This window comes from Alosa pseudoharengus, unplaced genomic scaffold, assembly GCF_046254945.1.
Source record: "Alosa pseudoharengus isolate Yale_2024_CS ecotype anadromous, Long Island Sound unplaced genomic scaffold, YU_APseudo_1.1 YU_APseudo_1.1_scf_5, whole genome shotgun sequence".
Taxonomy (NCBI): Eukaryota; Metazoa; Chordata; class Actinopteri; order Clupeiformes; family Clupeidae; genus Alosa; species Alosa pseudoharengus.
Genome location: NW_027468837.1, coordinates 32503050 through 32518049, shown reverse-complemented (window position 1 = coordinate 32518049; position 15000 = coordinate 32503050). Strand labels below are relative to the sequence as shown.

General features: G+C 47.7%; 1 protein-coding gene and 2 non-coding genes across 3 annotated transcripts in view; all 3 read left to right on the top strand.

Moving 5' to 3' along the window:
- crocc (ciliary rootlet coiled-coil, rootletin) overlaps positions 1 to 15000 on the top strand; it is a 34568-nt gene that overhangs the window by 9930 nt on the left and 9638 nt on the right. The window contains exons 7-26 of the mRNA XM_076268200.1: positions 1 to 36; positions 151 to 257; positions 625 to 852; positions 1064 to 1154; positions 1578 to 1664; positions 2793 to 3011; positions 4062 to 4261; positions 4768 to 4950; positions 6114 to 6258; positions 6861 to 7007; positions 8045 to 8275; positions 8565 to 8758; positions 8948 to 9075; positions 9398 to 9567; positions 10461 to 10640; positions 11029 to 11163; positions 11410 to 11553; positions 12106 to 12344; positions 12961 to 13120; positions 14970 to 15000. The exon at positions 1 to 36 is cut by the window's left edge and continues 130 nt beyond it; the exon at positions 14970 to 15000 is cut by the window's right edge and continues 137 nt beyond it. Of these exons, the coding sequence (XP_076124315.1) occupies positions 1 to 36; positions 151 to 257; positions 625 to 852; positions 1064 to 1154; positions 1578 to 1664; positions 2793 to 3011; positions 4062 to 4261; positions 4768 to 4950; positions 6114 to 6258; positions 6861 to 7007; positions 8045 to 8275; positions 8565 to 8758; positions 8948 to 9075; positions 9398 to 9567; positions 10461 to 10640; positions 11029 to 11163; positions 11410 to 11553; positions 12106 to 12344; positions 12961 to 13120; positions 14970 to 15000 (3055 nt within the window). The remainder of the gene's footprint in view (positions 37 to 150; positions 258 to 624; positions 853 to 1063; positions 1155 to 1577; positions 1665 to 2792; positions 3012 to 4061; positions 4262 to 4767; positions 4951 to 6113; positions 6259 to 6860; positions 7008 to 8044; positions 8276 to 8564; positions 8759 to 8947; positions 9076 to 9397; positions 9568 to 10460; positions 10641 to 11028; positions 11164 to 11409; positions 11554 to 12105; positions 12345 to 12960; positions 13121 to 14969) is intronic.
- trnas-gcu (transfer RNA serine (anticodon GCU)) lies at positions 9745 to 9826 on the top strand. Its single transcript has one exon. It is a non-coding gene; the product is annotated as a tRNA-Ser (tRNA).
- Positions 10845 to 10926, top strand: trnas-gcu (transfer RNA serine (anticodon GCU)). Its single transcript has one exon. It is a non-coding gene; the product is annotated as a tRNA-Ser (tRNA).

The following is a 15000-nucleotide window of genomic DNA, read 5'->3' as shown; positions in this document are numbered from 1 at the left end:
GAACAAAGAGAATCTGATTGGAGAAAAGAGGAAGAGGTAGGTGGTGACCATGGTGACCGTGCTGACCATGCTTTACATGCCGTTGTATTTAGGCCCAGCCTGCGTTTGGCATCTTTGTGATCTCTACCTTGTTTTGTCTCCTCTCCACAGTCCTTCCACAGTTATTACAGCAGTGAGCATAGTCGGCTTCTGCAGCTATGGAGACAGGTGGTTGGGTTCCGGAGACATGTGTATGAGATGAAGAGTGCTACAGAAAGGTATTACTGACATGTACTGCAACGACAGGACTTTTCTTTTTTTTTTAAGTATATTTTTTGGGCTTTTTTGCCTTTATTTGGATAGGACAGTGAAGAGTGACAGTGGGAGAAAAGTAAAAGTAAGTGGGAGAGAGAGATGGGGTGGGAATCGGGAAATGACCGCAGGTCGGATTCGAACCTGGGTCCCCATGGGCACTCAGACCCGTACATGCCACAGCGCACCCCACGACAGGACTTTCCTGACATGGACCTCTGTCTCTTCTCTCTTTCCTTTTTCCCCTCCCTTTTCCCCCTTTTTTCCCCTCTGTATCTATTGCCCAGTGAGATTGACCGCTGTCTTGTGAACCTCTTTTCCGTCTCCGCTCAGGGACCTGTCGGACATGCGTAACGAGCTGGCCTGGGCCTCCCACACCGCTCAGTCCTCGTGTGCGGGTCTGACCTCGTCCATGCACAACCGCGAGGAGGGGCTTGCCGTGGCGCTGGAGCGTGAGTCTGCCCAGCGGGCCCAGCTGGAGCTGCAGCTGCGGGAGCACGTCAGTGACACAATGACCCTGCAGGCCCGCGGCGACGCCGAGCGAGCCGAACTCAACGCCAGGTCAGGGCTCATGGAAGGGGGGGGGGGGTGATGATTGCACTTGTAGCGGGACAGTGGACAGGATTAAAGGCCTTCTGTGTGTTGGTGTTTATGAGTCTTTGTGTATATTTGGTGCGAAGGCAATAGCATGTTTCCTTAGCGACCGCAGTGTTGATGCCGGTACCTCTGAGTCAGTTATGTAAGGTGCTGATTGCGTGTGCTGGTTTCTCAGGCTGGTGGAGGCGGTCAGGGAGATGGAGAGACTGAAGGCCCAGAATGAAGACAAAGAGCAGGAGGTCTCCTCCCTCACCAGGAGACTGGAGGTACCCACGCAGCATCGTCTCATCCACCTGCCACATACACATTTACATGCTGTCGGAAATCAGGCACACTTGTGTCGGATTATGTGCCATTACGGCAAGCATTCATGTTTTCTTATCAAATGTGGTTAATTTATTCTAGTCTAAATAAGGAATGGACGGTGGAAACCTAGTTACTGCTGACTACTGGTGACCAAGAAATCTTTTTTATCAGCAAGAAAACAAGCAACAAAACAAGCAAATCACTGTTTCAGTGATTCACTTCAGTGTGATCTTCTCCAATAGTATTACTGTTATTGTTACTACTTCTACCATCACTAATTCTTTGACTGCTACTACTAATAATACTATTTATTAGTTACTACAGAAACAGTTGTCTTGTGAATGTCGTGTTCTAGTTTTGCCTGTGCTGATCCCTATGAACAGGACCAGAGTGGGGTGGAGGGCACCGAGCTGCAGGCTCTCCGATCTCAAACGGAGACCTTACTGGACACCCTCAGGGACATAGCTCAGGTAATGGTCCAGCTCAAGGAAATGTATGTGTGTTATTTAAAGGTTGAGTTGAATTAAATGTGAGTGTGATGCATGAGGATTTTGTTTTGTATTAAACTACTAATGTATATTATAGTCATGCAGTGTTGTCAGACATTTTATTAAATTTATTTTAATTAGCTGGCTTTGCTTTTTCTTTCACTTGTCCTTGTAACTACAAGTCTATTAGATATAAGTGTGTATCTCTTTCTGTGTATGTGTGTGTTTGTGTAGATTTAAATTAAGCCCTGATTTATTCCTGGATTAACACTATCTTTGACTTGGGAATCAGATTAGTTAAAACTAGATTAAAGGTGCTCTAAGCGATGTTGGGTGACGTCACTTCTGTTGACATTCAAACAAAACAGAGAGCTAGCTTGCCCCTCCCTCCCGTGCAATTGAAACTCTCCTGAACGTGCATCTCGTCAGTGAATGGCTGGAAAAGTCTGTTATGTTTCATGGTCCAGGCCATGCACCAGGCTGTTTTTGGAGCCTGGGCTGTCTACAGAGACCGTGTTTTTTTACAGTATATTCAGGGGACGGGCAGCTAGCGGATGGTGAGGAGATGTTTAGATCGCTTAGAGCAGTGGTTCTCAAATGGGGGTACGCGTACCCCTGGGGGTACGTGAAGGCACTTCAGGGGGCACGTGAGATTTAAAAATATACATACATATATTGATATTTATCAGTTCCAAAGTTTAATAAATTAGACACTGATGGCACAGTGCTCTGTTTTAAGTCTTTTTTTCTCAACTAAAAATGCTTTGCGCTGGTTAGGGGGTACTTGGCTGAAAAAATATTTCACAGGGGGTACATCGCTGAAAAAAGGTTGAGAACCACTGGCTTAGAGCACCTCCTATTTAAATCCATGACACCGAATGTGAATTGACGCAGCCCAGTTTAGTTTTTCCTCAATGAAAGGGCTTATATTAGTCTAGGTATGGGAAGTAGCCCATTGAATAGTGTAGTACAAACTCTACTGTAAATCCTCAGTGTTGGGAACCAGAGAGGACATAATACAGTAATAATAGTCAGTAATTTTACACTTAATACATTTTACATTTAATACATTTTAATTTGCAACTTTCCACTGCTGAATGTCTCCTCCAGACGATGCTGTCAGATGGAGAGTCTGGAATATTCTCTGACTCGCAGGATGGAGAAGCCATCGGAGCCTCTCTCACGCCCCTGCTCAGGGTGACCTCCTCACAACGGTCAGCGTCACCTAGACGACCCTCCTCCCCACGGCGGCCTTCCACCATGGCCCTTCCTGAGGCCAGTCTGTCTGCTCTACGCTCCGCTGTGTCCAGCAAACAGCTCCAGCTGCAGGTAGTACCCAGACACTGGAAGGCTGACCACAAATAGGCTCTGCCACAGTAGATCTAGAAAGACTTTATGAATCACACATGACCTCCACGTTCACCCAGGTAGACCAAGGAGTGTGCGAACTTTTTTCTTAAAAAATTTTTTTTCTTCAGCACCTGGGATGTGCACAAAGTCTCCCTGTAAGAGACCTCTGTAGCATACCGACAGGTGATTCTACAGAGGATGTATAGAACTGTAAATTTATATATACATATATATATTTCCCTCTAAATGTACAGTACAGTTAAAATAAGACCCACGTAGATGAAATAATAACACCCTCCTCAGTCCTGCTGTCTTGGGCCTAAATGGGACCATTCTGTGAGGAGCTGAAGAGCACATGATTCCATGTGTGTGCTAGGGATGTAACAATTACCGGTATAATGGTAAACCGCAATAAAAATGTTGACGATAATAATTACCGTTTTCATTTCAAATATCATGATTATCACTCTTGATTACTGCGGTGTGGAAACCGTGTGTTAAATCCTTCCCAGCTTCATCTGAGCCTGCTTTTGACATACAGTAGGCCTGGTACAATGGAACAAAACTGGTACCCTACTGATTCTGTTGTCTAATTGAACTACAATTCGGATTAGGCTACACCTGATTTTAAAGGCGGAACTTTTTCACCGCAAAACGTGCACTGTATCATGTAGCCACTCTGGGTCTTTTTATGTTCGCGTCCACATTAAATCCATTCCACTCACGTTATGAGGAGAATACAGTAGCCTAAAGTTTTATTTTGAACGCTTACTTTGGTCTCACTCATTGCATCCAAATAACAGAAATAGCAAACTCCAAGTTATGGTAGGGTAAGTTAAGCTATAAGCACATAGCCAATTAAACATGAAGAAAAAAGTGAACGGGACACTTTTTGAATTTTTCGAAATACCGTGATAATACCGAAAACCGTGATAATTTTGGTCACTATAACCGTGAGGTTAAATTTTCATACCGTTACATCCCTAGTGTGTGCCCTGCCTCACTCTGCGCTGCGCTGTGTCTGGACAGGAAATCCGCGGGCGTCTGCTCTCGGCGCAGTCGTCTGTGCAGCAGCTGCGCAGGCAGCTGGCCGAGGCCGAGACAGGCCGCCGGGACGCGGAGCTGCGTGTGCAGGCCCTGCAGGGCGAGCGGGACGATGCTCTCCGAGAGAGGGAGACGGCGCAGAGGGAGAGGGACCGCATCAGGCAGGAGAGGACCGCTCTCATCAGGTGTGCGCCTTGGTCTTTGTTTATGTGCTATCATGTCATGTTTTTTTTGCTTTGGCAATAGTTTCCCAAACATAGGAAGGTGCCAGTCTAAAAATGCCTTTCAAATGAATTGCCACAAGTGGTTAAAGTCACTAAGGGCTGTCATACACTGAGTAGCAGCCTATAAACCACAGCCAGGTTGTGCTGTCAGTCTGTACTGGCTCCATCTCTGAGACCTACAGTGCTAATAGTTAGTCTGTTCACTTCACTAGTAAGAAGCATATTTACAGTAAGGTTCAATAACTTGTGAAGTGAACCCTCACATGGAAGTAATCTGTTCTTCTGGAGGAAAATAAATATGCCAGTGAATATATATTTAGCTGTGGCTTATAGCAAAATATAGATGTTCTGAAACCACACCTCTCATGTGACAGAGCTTAGTTGGGTGAATTTGTTACTGAGGTCAGTGTTGGATCTGCATGGCTGTTTCATGTCCAACTGACACTGACCATTTTGCCTCATCCCAGAGAGAAAGATGGTACGGAAAAAGCCTTGCAGGCGGCGCAGACCAGAGTCCAGCTGTTGCAGCTGGAGAGTGAGAAGCTGCAGATGGCCCTGAGCTCCAGCCAACGCGAGAGAGACCACGAGAGGGAGGAGAAGGAGGCCGCCGTCCAGGAGCGTGAGCGGACCAAGACCGAGATGGACAGAATGTGAGTGGGGAAAGAGAATCTCCTACTCGGTTTCCTGAGGAGACGAAACACATACGGTTCTTTGTTAACTCTTAGTTGTGTGTGTGGATAACTAAAGTTAAGTCAGTGTAAGAATCAGATCTGCATCAAGTATACATCATCTTCATCTAGTGAAAAGACAATCTGATTTGCCTGAAATGGAAAGACCTGTTAGAAGTGTCATCATGTTGGTCATTTTTAAACAGGCACATCTACATTACCACAAACTTTAAGAATTTATTTGGACTGTGGAATCCTTACTATGTTCACCCACCAATGCCGTATATAAAAGAAAAGGTAGAAATGTTATGATGCCAAGTTCAATTTGGTGGAAGGTCACCAGAGCTGCTAACATTGCTTACAGCTCCTTCCTATCACCCAGGGGCGCGTTTCCCAAAACCATAGTTGCTAACTAAGTTAGCAACTTTGTTGGTTGCAATGCAATTTCCCATTGCCAACCAATTAAGTTGCTAACAGGTTAGCAACTATGGTTTTGGGAAACGCACCCCAGATAAGCATGGATATCACCCAGATAAGCATGGATGTCACCCAGATAAGCATGAATATCACCCAGATAAGCATGGATATCACCCAGATAAGCATGAATATCACCCAGATAAGCATGAATATCACAATGGATATCACCCAGATAAGCATGAATATCACCCAGATAAGCATGGATATCACCCAGATAAGCGTGGATATCACCATGGATATCACCCAGATAAGGGTGATGCTGTGCTGGTGTTGTGCTGATGCTGTGCTGGTGTTGTGCTGATGCTGTGCTGATGCTGTGCTGGTGTTGTGCTGGTGTTGTGCTGATGCTGTGCTGATGCTGTGCTGGTGTTGTGCTGATGCTGTGCTGATGCCTTGCTGATGCTGTGCTGGTGTTGTGCTGATCCTGTGCTGATGCTGTGCTGGTGTTGTGCTGGTGTTGTGCTGATGCTGTGCTGATGCCTTGCTGATGCTGTGCTGGTGTTGTGCTGATCCTGTGCTGATGCTGTGTGGGTGTTGTGCTGATGCTGTGCTGATGCTGTGCTGGTGTTGTGCTGATGCTGTGCTGATGCCGTGCTGATGCCGTGCTGATGCTGTGCTGATGCTGTGCTGGTGTTGTGCTGATGCTGTGCTGGTGTTGTCCTCCACAGTCAGAGGCAGTGGGAGCAGAGTGAGGGCCGGGCCTCTGGCCACCGTATGGAGCTGACCGCTGTGCGGGAGACGCACCAGCAGGGTCTGGTGGAGAAGCAGATGCTGGAGGGAGAGAGGAGCCAGCTGACCGAGGCCCTCGCCAAGGTGGGAGGACAGACCGGGCCACAATGATGGCATTTATATGAACTTTAAGATCCCAGTTATGATTGCGTTTATAAGTGTTCAGTGTTTGCGCATGTTAACATATCCTGATTTCAGAACCCAGGATGAGCATCAGAAATTTAGATGTAAACGTGGTCAACACTTCACTTTTGATCATAGTGTGTAACATTTCTCCTCTGAGAGCAAATCAGCTATTCCCCAATGCAAGTAGTCTGAAAGCAATATATGAACCCATCTTTGTCATCTTTGCAATACAGGTGTCTGTCCCGCCCCCGGTCTGTTTTTCCTGTCTGTTTTCAGTTATAGTTTTCATTCAATTCTCAACATTTTCTCTGTCTTACCCTCCATGAATCATGAATCATAAACCCACAACTACAAACCCATCTTCTAAATGCCGAAGATGTTGCACCTTGACTTACAATAGAATATATAGAAATCACCTATCTCTTGAGTATTGTCAAGACTGTGAATAATCTTTTATTTCCTCTGAGGTAAAATGGGCCTCCTGTGAGTTGTGTTTATGATGTACAGTATGCGGGACGGCATTATGCAGGGTAGTGTGTGACCACGTGTGTCTCCTGCAGGCCGAGTCCTCCAACGCTGAGCTGACCCTGCTGGTGAATAAGCTTCGCTCCGAGGAGGCCGGCCTCCGCGACTCCCTGGCCAAGATGGGTAGCCTGAACGAGGGCCTGGCCCAGGACAAATCTGACCTCAATAACATCATCAATCAGGTGGGTGGGGGCTTACCAGGCTATAGCACAGTTTACATGAATACTATGCTCTGTCTCTCTTTCAAGGTCTAGTGCACTTTCAGACATGAAGACAGACAGCTTGCTACATACTAGATGGGTGAACTTCCTATTAATATGTTAGTTGGATTGTTGGAAGTTTCATTATTTTAAGTCACATCGAGCAGTTTATGGCTGGCATCAGTTCCACATTAATAAATAACAGTTGGCTGTGTGGAGCACTAAGTTGGAAGAGTATGTAACATGCAGTTAATGAAATTCAAACAAAAAACCCTGAAAAGTAAATCTTTAAGGGTGGTCACCTCATCCCTGTCCACTCTGCCTTGCGCTTATCACATCTCAACCCCGAGCGTAATCTTGAGGTTCTCATACTCCACATAGCTGAGGCTGAAGACAGGGATGACCTCCATGAAGTTGATACACATATACGGTCATTGGCTTAGATGGCAGTATGTGTCTTACAAAGCATCGCAAAATCAAAACATGCATACTTGGTTTGAAAGGAAGTATTCAGATTTCAGGCAGTAAATGTCATGTATATATACATACTCTTTTGATCCCTTGAGGGAAATTTGGTTTCTGCATTTATCCCAATCCGTGAATTAGTGAAGCACACTCAGCACACACAGTGAACACACAGTGAGGTGAAGCACACACTAATCCCGGCGCAGTGAGCTGCCTGCAACAACAGCGGCGCTCGGGGAGCAGTGAGGGGTTAGGTGCTTGCTCAAGGGCACTTCAGCCGCTTTCTACTGGTCGGGGTTCGAACCGGCAACCCTCTGGTCACAAGTCCGAAGCGCTAACCAGTAGGCCACGGCTGCCCCATGTGTTTCTAAAAATAGAATGAAAGGTGACCCATCCCATTGTCCAGTATGACCTGCTGCTTTCCCTCTCCAGTAAAAATTTCCAGCATGATAGTGGCCATATTTACAGCCAAGATTTAAAGCCAGTGCACGTAGCCCAATATTGGCTGACCGATCTCATGTCCAAACCTGTGATGGTGCTTCATTTGGCCTCAGCTGGAGGAGGAGAAGAGCCACCTGCTGACCCAGAAGAGGGAGGCCGAGCAGGAGAAGCTGACCATCCGCGATGAGCTCGTCCGGCTGGAGCAGGACCGATTGGAGCTGGACACTGCCCGTCTGGCTCTCCACCAATCACTGCAGGAGGCTGAGCTGGCCAGGGTGGGAATGGAGGCGGAGCTTCAGACTGTCAAAACTGAAAGAGCCAGACTGCAGGACAAAGTCATACAGGTGAGAAGCTACAGCCATCTAAAGTCACCTCTCTGGGGATCACAGTGGTGAATGGTACCAATTCAGTAAAAGAACGGGTGCATTTTAACACGGCCTATGAAGTTAAGAATAATGAAATAGTATATATAACCTTGGAATGAAACAAATGTTCCCTGATTGCTCTGCTGTGCATGTGGACGTTGACGTGGATGTGTTGTGTGTGGACTGCAGCTGTGTGCGGAGGTCAGTGCCCTGATTGCTCTGCTGTGCATGTGGACGTTGACATGGATGTGTTGTGTGTGGACTGCAGCTGTGTGCGGAGGTCAGTGCCCTGGAGGCGGCGCTGGGCACGGCCCAGGGAGAGGGCGAGAGGCAGGGCGTGGCCCTGGAGGAGGTCGGGCGGGGTCGGGCGGAGCTGGCCAAGGAGAGGGCAGGGCTGGTGGTCCAACTGACAGCGTCTGAGAGAGAGAATGCCTCACTGACCGAGGAGCTGGCTGCTTTCAGGTCCAGCACAGATGAAACACACTTATCATGATAATTTGACCCTGTTGAAATATTCCACAATAGTATATACATATTTATGTGTGTGTGTGTGTGTGTGTGTGTGTGTGTGTGTGTGTGTGTGTGTGTGTGTGTGCGTGCGCGCGTGTGCGTGTGTGTGTGCGTGCATGTGTGTGTGTGTTGTGTGTACAGGACTGATAAAGAGGCTCTGGAGACCAGCCTGTTTGATGTGCAACAGCAGTTCCTGCAACTGGAGTCTCAGAAAGAGCAGCTGGAGGCCGACACCCACAACCTGCGGCTGCGCCATGAGACCACCACGGGTAAGCTGCCCTCAGACTGGTGCCCAGTGACCACAGTGTACCTGAGCCCGCAGGGGGATAGAGAGCGTATAGGTCATAGTTATGGGAATGAAGATCCATGAAATTCACAAATCGTAAGGTTTATTGTCTCGTCATATTTCTGTCTGTTTTATAAACACGTTTTGCCATCAAGCACTAGTCTCATCTGTACCCTTGATTTCAGATGACCAGTATTAAAAGCACTATAGATCAGTGACAATTGGAAGGTTCTTTGCTGTGACATTTGCCCTACGGCGTGTCTGTTTACTTTTGACGTATGTGATTGTTGTTTGGGTCGGTGCAGCGGAGCTGAAGCGCATGCGGGCGGATAAAGACAACGCGCTGGTGCAGTGTGAGCGCGAGAGAGAGGCCTTCATGCAGAACCTGGCCTCTGCACAGCACGAGCACCAGCAAGCCCTGCGCAATGCCATGGCCAACCACCAGGAGGAGTCAGAGAGACTCACTGCTGAAAAGGTGGGAGGATCGCGTCTCTCCGGTATCTGATCGGGGAAAGCATTTTCCTTTTGTTAAAAAGCTGTAGAAAAATTGTGTTTGACTTAATAATAATAATTTTTAAAAAATCAGTATTTACATTAGATAAAGCATGAAGTTACAGTATGGTTACACATGCGATATGAGTGCTGAGCACGAGACGAGGTGGCCGAGTGGTTAAGGCGATGGACTGCTAATCCATTGTGCTCTGCACGCGTGGGTTCGAATCCCATCCTCGTCGTCATATTATGTACAAGTTCAATTTGCCAGAATGTAGCCTAGATAAACAGCACATAAAGGTCCCTGTCACATCAGATGAAATGAATGGCTGTAATATACATGAATCTTGCTCAGCCTCCATCTTGATTCTAGGGAACTACAATAAAGTCTCTCTGGCAAATGAGAAAATATTTCCCTACAACATCTAACCCTTTGGATGCCATTGAATTAGAATTCAAAGTTCAGTTGAGCATAATGCAGTAACAGCAATAATACAATGCAATACAATACAATATGATATCTGGATATAATGAATTAAAATGATATAATTTCAATGAAGAATCTTTTTAGCCAGTCTTTGTATTTTAGTAATCTTTTATTCCTAATGTACATCACACTGTTTACATAGAATTCAAAGTTCAGTTGAGCATAATGCAGTAACAGCAATAATACAATACAATACAATACAATATGATATCTGGATATAATGAATTAAAATGATATAATTTCAATGAAGAATCTTTGTAGCCAGTCTTTGTATTTTAGTAATCTTTTATTCCTAATGTACATCACACTGTTTACATTGAAGATAATCACTATAAGTGAAAGATGAGCTCTGCTGACGCTGGCGGTCTGTTGCTGTGTGTGTCCTGTAGGAGGTGCTGCAGCGGTCACTGGAGGCGGAGCGCGAGGCGGCGTTGCGTCAGACGCGGCAGGAGTGTGAGGAGCGGCTACAGCGGGCGGAGAAGGAGAGGGAGGAGCTGCAGGAGGAGGTGCGGGCGCTGCAGCGCGACCGGGACCAGAGCCTCCTGCAGGCCGAGACCGAGAAACAGCAGGTGGGAGCAGGTGGACCGCAGCTCGCTGGAGGGACCGTGATTTGATAGCAGTTCACACTCACATCACGGCCACTCTGCTGCGTTTGGCTGGACTCTGTTAAATGTATAGTGTAATGTTTCATTACGTGAAAACTGGTTGCGCTGGTTATATCAGTATGGTAGTTTGGCTACACTTACACACGAAACCTAATGCATAGGAAAGGAGACGAGGTGGCCGAGTGGTTAAGGCGATGGACTGCTAATCCATTGTGCTCTGCACGCGTGGGTTCGAATCCCATCCTCGTCGTCATTATGTATGAGTTAAATTACACAGTTTTGCAGTAAGTCAATGCCATTTCCTCTCCTAACAGTGTGTGTGTGTGTGTGTGTGTGTGTTTACTCCAATTAGGCACTGTCTCTGAAGGAGACGGAGAAAGCAGGCCTGTCTGAGCGCGTGTCCACGCTGCAGGCTGAGCTGGCCGTAGCCACCCTGGAAGTGGAGCGTCTGAGCCGGGAGGCAGGGCACGCTAAAGAGATGGAGAGGGTAAATTCTGACAGAGGTTGAAAGACAGATCCAAACCCTCAAGAAGTTACTGCCACTGACTGATCTAGCTCAGTTTATAGGTGGAGCCGTAACTTCAGAACCAACTGAAATGAACAAATTAATGTGAAATATTATATCTCAACTTGACAGTACCCCCTGCTAGACTCATTGTTTCTGATGAGTTACTGTCCCAGGCTTTCTAATGCATTCTCTGAGTGGATTATTGTGTTGTTTTGGTCCCCGCAGGCCACCGTAGCTGCTCTCAACGCTGAGCTGGAAGAGGTGCGTGCCCAGCTGGAGGAGACGGCGAGCTCGTACGGGCGAGAGCTCCGAAGACTCCAGGACAGCAGCGCTGACCAGCAGACCTGCACAGACACGGCCCTCAAGGAGGTGCGTCAGCACACCGCAACGCTCCGCTAGAGTCGCACACAACCAAGATGCCCTGTGCGCCAACATCTCAAGTGTATGATATTACAGAGCTGTAAGGCATGTTGAATAACAAGTGGCAGTTATTAACGTTTGAACCCTTTGAGCTTTATTATGATGTGTTTTGGTTCAAATTTTGTCTTTGTAGGAACAGAATGAAAAATTCTTGACTAAAACCTCTAACTAAAGGTTCATGATAGATTATTCACTGGTAATAGATAGATAGATAGATAGATAGATAGATAGATAAATACTTTATTGATCCCCAGGAGAAATTCAAGAATGATAACAGATATATTGTAGATAATAGATAGATCATACCTGACGAAGACCTGAGTGGTGGAAACGTTGTAACCTTACCTACGGCAGTGTGCGGGTATCTTTCTTTTTATATACGCTGTTGCTAGTATCCAGCACCCGCCGAATTTGTATAGATGTGCGTACATCTCTACACCACAATGATAATAGATATGTCAGCAGCACATTGCTCAATGGGTGACCCTTTGCTGTGGGCAGCTGGAGGAGTGTCGGGCAGCGCTGTCGGCCAGTGAGGAGAGTCGGGACGTGGTGCGGCGGGAGGTGCTGGAGTTGGAGCGGCGGCTGTGCCAGACGCGCGACGCGGGCGAGGGCCACCGGCGGGACGCGGTGGAGCTGCGGCGCTCTCTGGGGGACGTGACGCGCGAGAGGGACACGCTCGGACAGTCCAACGGCCAGCTCAGGGAGGCCCTGCGCTCCGCCGAGAGCGAGAGGATCAGGTGACCGCAACCGTGTCCGCAGAATTCCAGAATTAGAAGCAGCTCTCTGCACTCACACATACACACACACACACACTCACACACACACACACACACACACACACACACTCACACACACACACACACACACACACACACACTCACACACACACACTCGCTCACACACGCACACACACACTCACACACATACACACACTCACTCTCACACACACACACATACACACACACACACACACACATTGCACAACACAGTTCCAAGAAAGGGTAAGGGAGCAGGGCAGTGTGCATTGCAGTAGAGATAAGGATAGACTAAAAATGCTTTGATCCATTCATGTTTGCCCAGTGTAGAGAACACCTAACTCCACTATCTGATAACCTTGCAAACTGACAGATTACCATGAACAGTCAGTTTTGATGCATAGCCTATGGTGTACTTAAAAACAGAAATTGATCCAATCTGATAATCTGCCAAATACTGGATTTGAAAACTTGTGTGCGTGTTGTGTGTGCACTGAATTGGTCTTCCTCCCCCTCTTTCTCCACTTCTGTGTCTCTTTATCTCCTTCTCTCTCTTTTTCTCTCTCTCTCTTTCTTTCTCCCTCTGTCCCTCCATCAGTGTGAAGCGGCAGTGTGAGGAGAAGGAGCAGAGGGTGAGTGTGCTGGAGGAGAGCCTGGCGTCTGCGCAGAAGGAGGTGGCGGATCTGCGCAGCTGTCTGCGCGAGGTGGAGCGCTCCCGACTGGACGCCCGGCGAGAGCTGCAGGAGCTGCGCAGACAGGTCAGTCCCACTGAGAAAGGAGATAGAACAGACAGACAGGTCAGTCCCACTGAGAGAGGAGGAGATAGAACAGACAGACAGGTCAGTCCCACTGAGAAAGGAGGAGATAGAACAGACAGGTCAGTCCCACTGAGAAAGGAGCTAGAACAGACAGACAGGTCAGTCCCACTGAGAAAGGAGATAGAACAGACAGGTCAGTCCCACTGAGAAAGGAGGAGATAGAACAGACAGACAGGTCAGTCCCACTGAGAAAGGAGGAGATAGAACAGACAGACAGGTCAGTCCCACTGAGAAAGGAGGAGATAGAACAGACAGACAGGTCAGTCCCACTGAGAGAGGAGGAGATAGAACAGACAGACAGGTCAGTCCCACTGAGAGAGGAGGAGATAGAACAGACAGGTCAGTCCCACTGAGAGAGGAGGAGATAGAACAGACAGAACAGACAGGTCAGTCCCACTGAGAGAGGAGGAGATAGAACAGACAGACAGGTCAGTCCCACTGAGAAAGGAGATAGAACAGACAGGTCAGTCCCACAGAGAAAGAAGGAGATAGAACAGACAGACAGGTCAGTCCCACTGAGAAAGGAGATAGAACAGACAGGTCAGTCCCACTGAGAAAGGAGGAGATAGAACAGACAGACAGGTCAGTCCCACTGAGAGAGGAGGAGATAGAACAGACAGACAGGTCAGTCCCACTGAGAGAGGAGGAGATAGAACAGACAGACAGGTCAGTCCCACTGAGAGAGGAGGAGATAGAACAGACAGACAGGTCAGTCCCACTGAGAAAGGAGATAGAACAGACAGGTCAGTCCCACTGAGAGAGGAGGAGATAGAACAGACAGACAGGTCAGTCCCACTGAGAGAGGAGGAGATAGAACAGACAGACAGGTCAGTCCCACAGAGAGAGGAGGAGATAGAACAGACAGGTCAGTCCCACTGAGAGAGGAGGAGATAGAACAGACAGACAGGTCAGTCCCACTGAGAAAGGAGATAGAACAGACAGGTCAGTCCCACAGAGAAAGAAGGAGATAGAACAGACAGACAGGTCAGTCCCACTGAGAAAGGAGATAGAACAGACAGGTCAGTCCCACTGAGAAAGGAGGAGATAGAACAGACAGACAGGTCAGTCCCACTGAGAGAGGAGGAGATAGAACAGACAGACAGGTCAGTCCCACTGAGAGAGGAGGAGATAGAACAGACAGACAGGTCAGTCCCACTGAGAAAGGAGATAGAACAGACAGGTCAGTCCCACTGAGAGAGGAGGAGATAGAACAGACAGACAGGTCAGTCCCACTGAGAGAGGAGGAGATAGAACAGACAGACAGGTCAGTCCCACTGAGAGAGGAGGAGATAGAACAGACAGGTCAGTCCCACTGAGAGAGGAGGAGATAGAACAGACAGACAGGTCAGTCCCACTGAGAGGAGGAGATATAACAGACAGGTCAGTCCCACTGAGAGAGGAGGAGATAGAACAGACAGACAGGTCAGTCCCACTGAGAGAGGAGGAGATAGAACAGACAAGAATGGAGTAGAAACTAGATGTACCGCAAAGCGGTACAAAATAGGACTGCCACCCAGTCCTGCACATTCTCTCTGCAAAAAAATAAATCACGCTTGTCCATCTCCTACTCCTACATCTCCTACTCTTTTGTGTTTATGTGCTTCTCTGTGTGTGTGTGTTTCCCCTTGTGTGTGTGTGTGTGTGTGGGGGGGGGTAAACACAAATAACTAAAGAGAAAATGAAGAAGAAATAAATGAAGGTTGTGAACCACAACATGAACATGAACATGACTTGAGCTCTGCTTCCATTGCCCCCCATCTTAACGACTCCTCTGGGCCTCCTCCGTCAGGTGAAGGTGCTGGACGGGGAGCGGGAGCAGA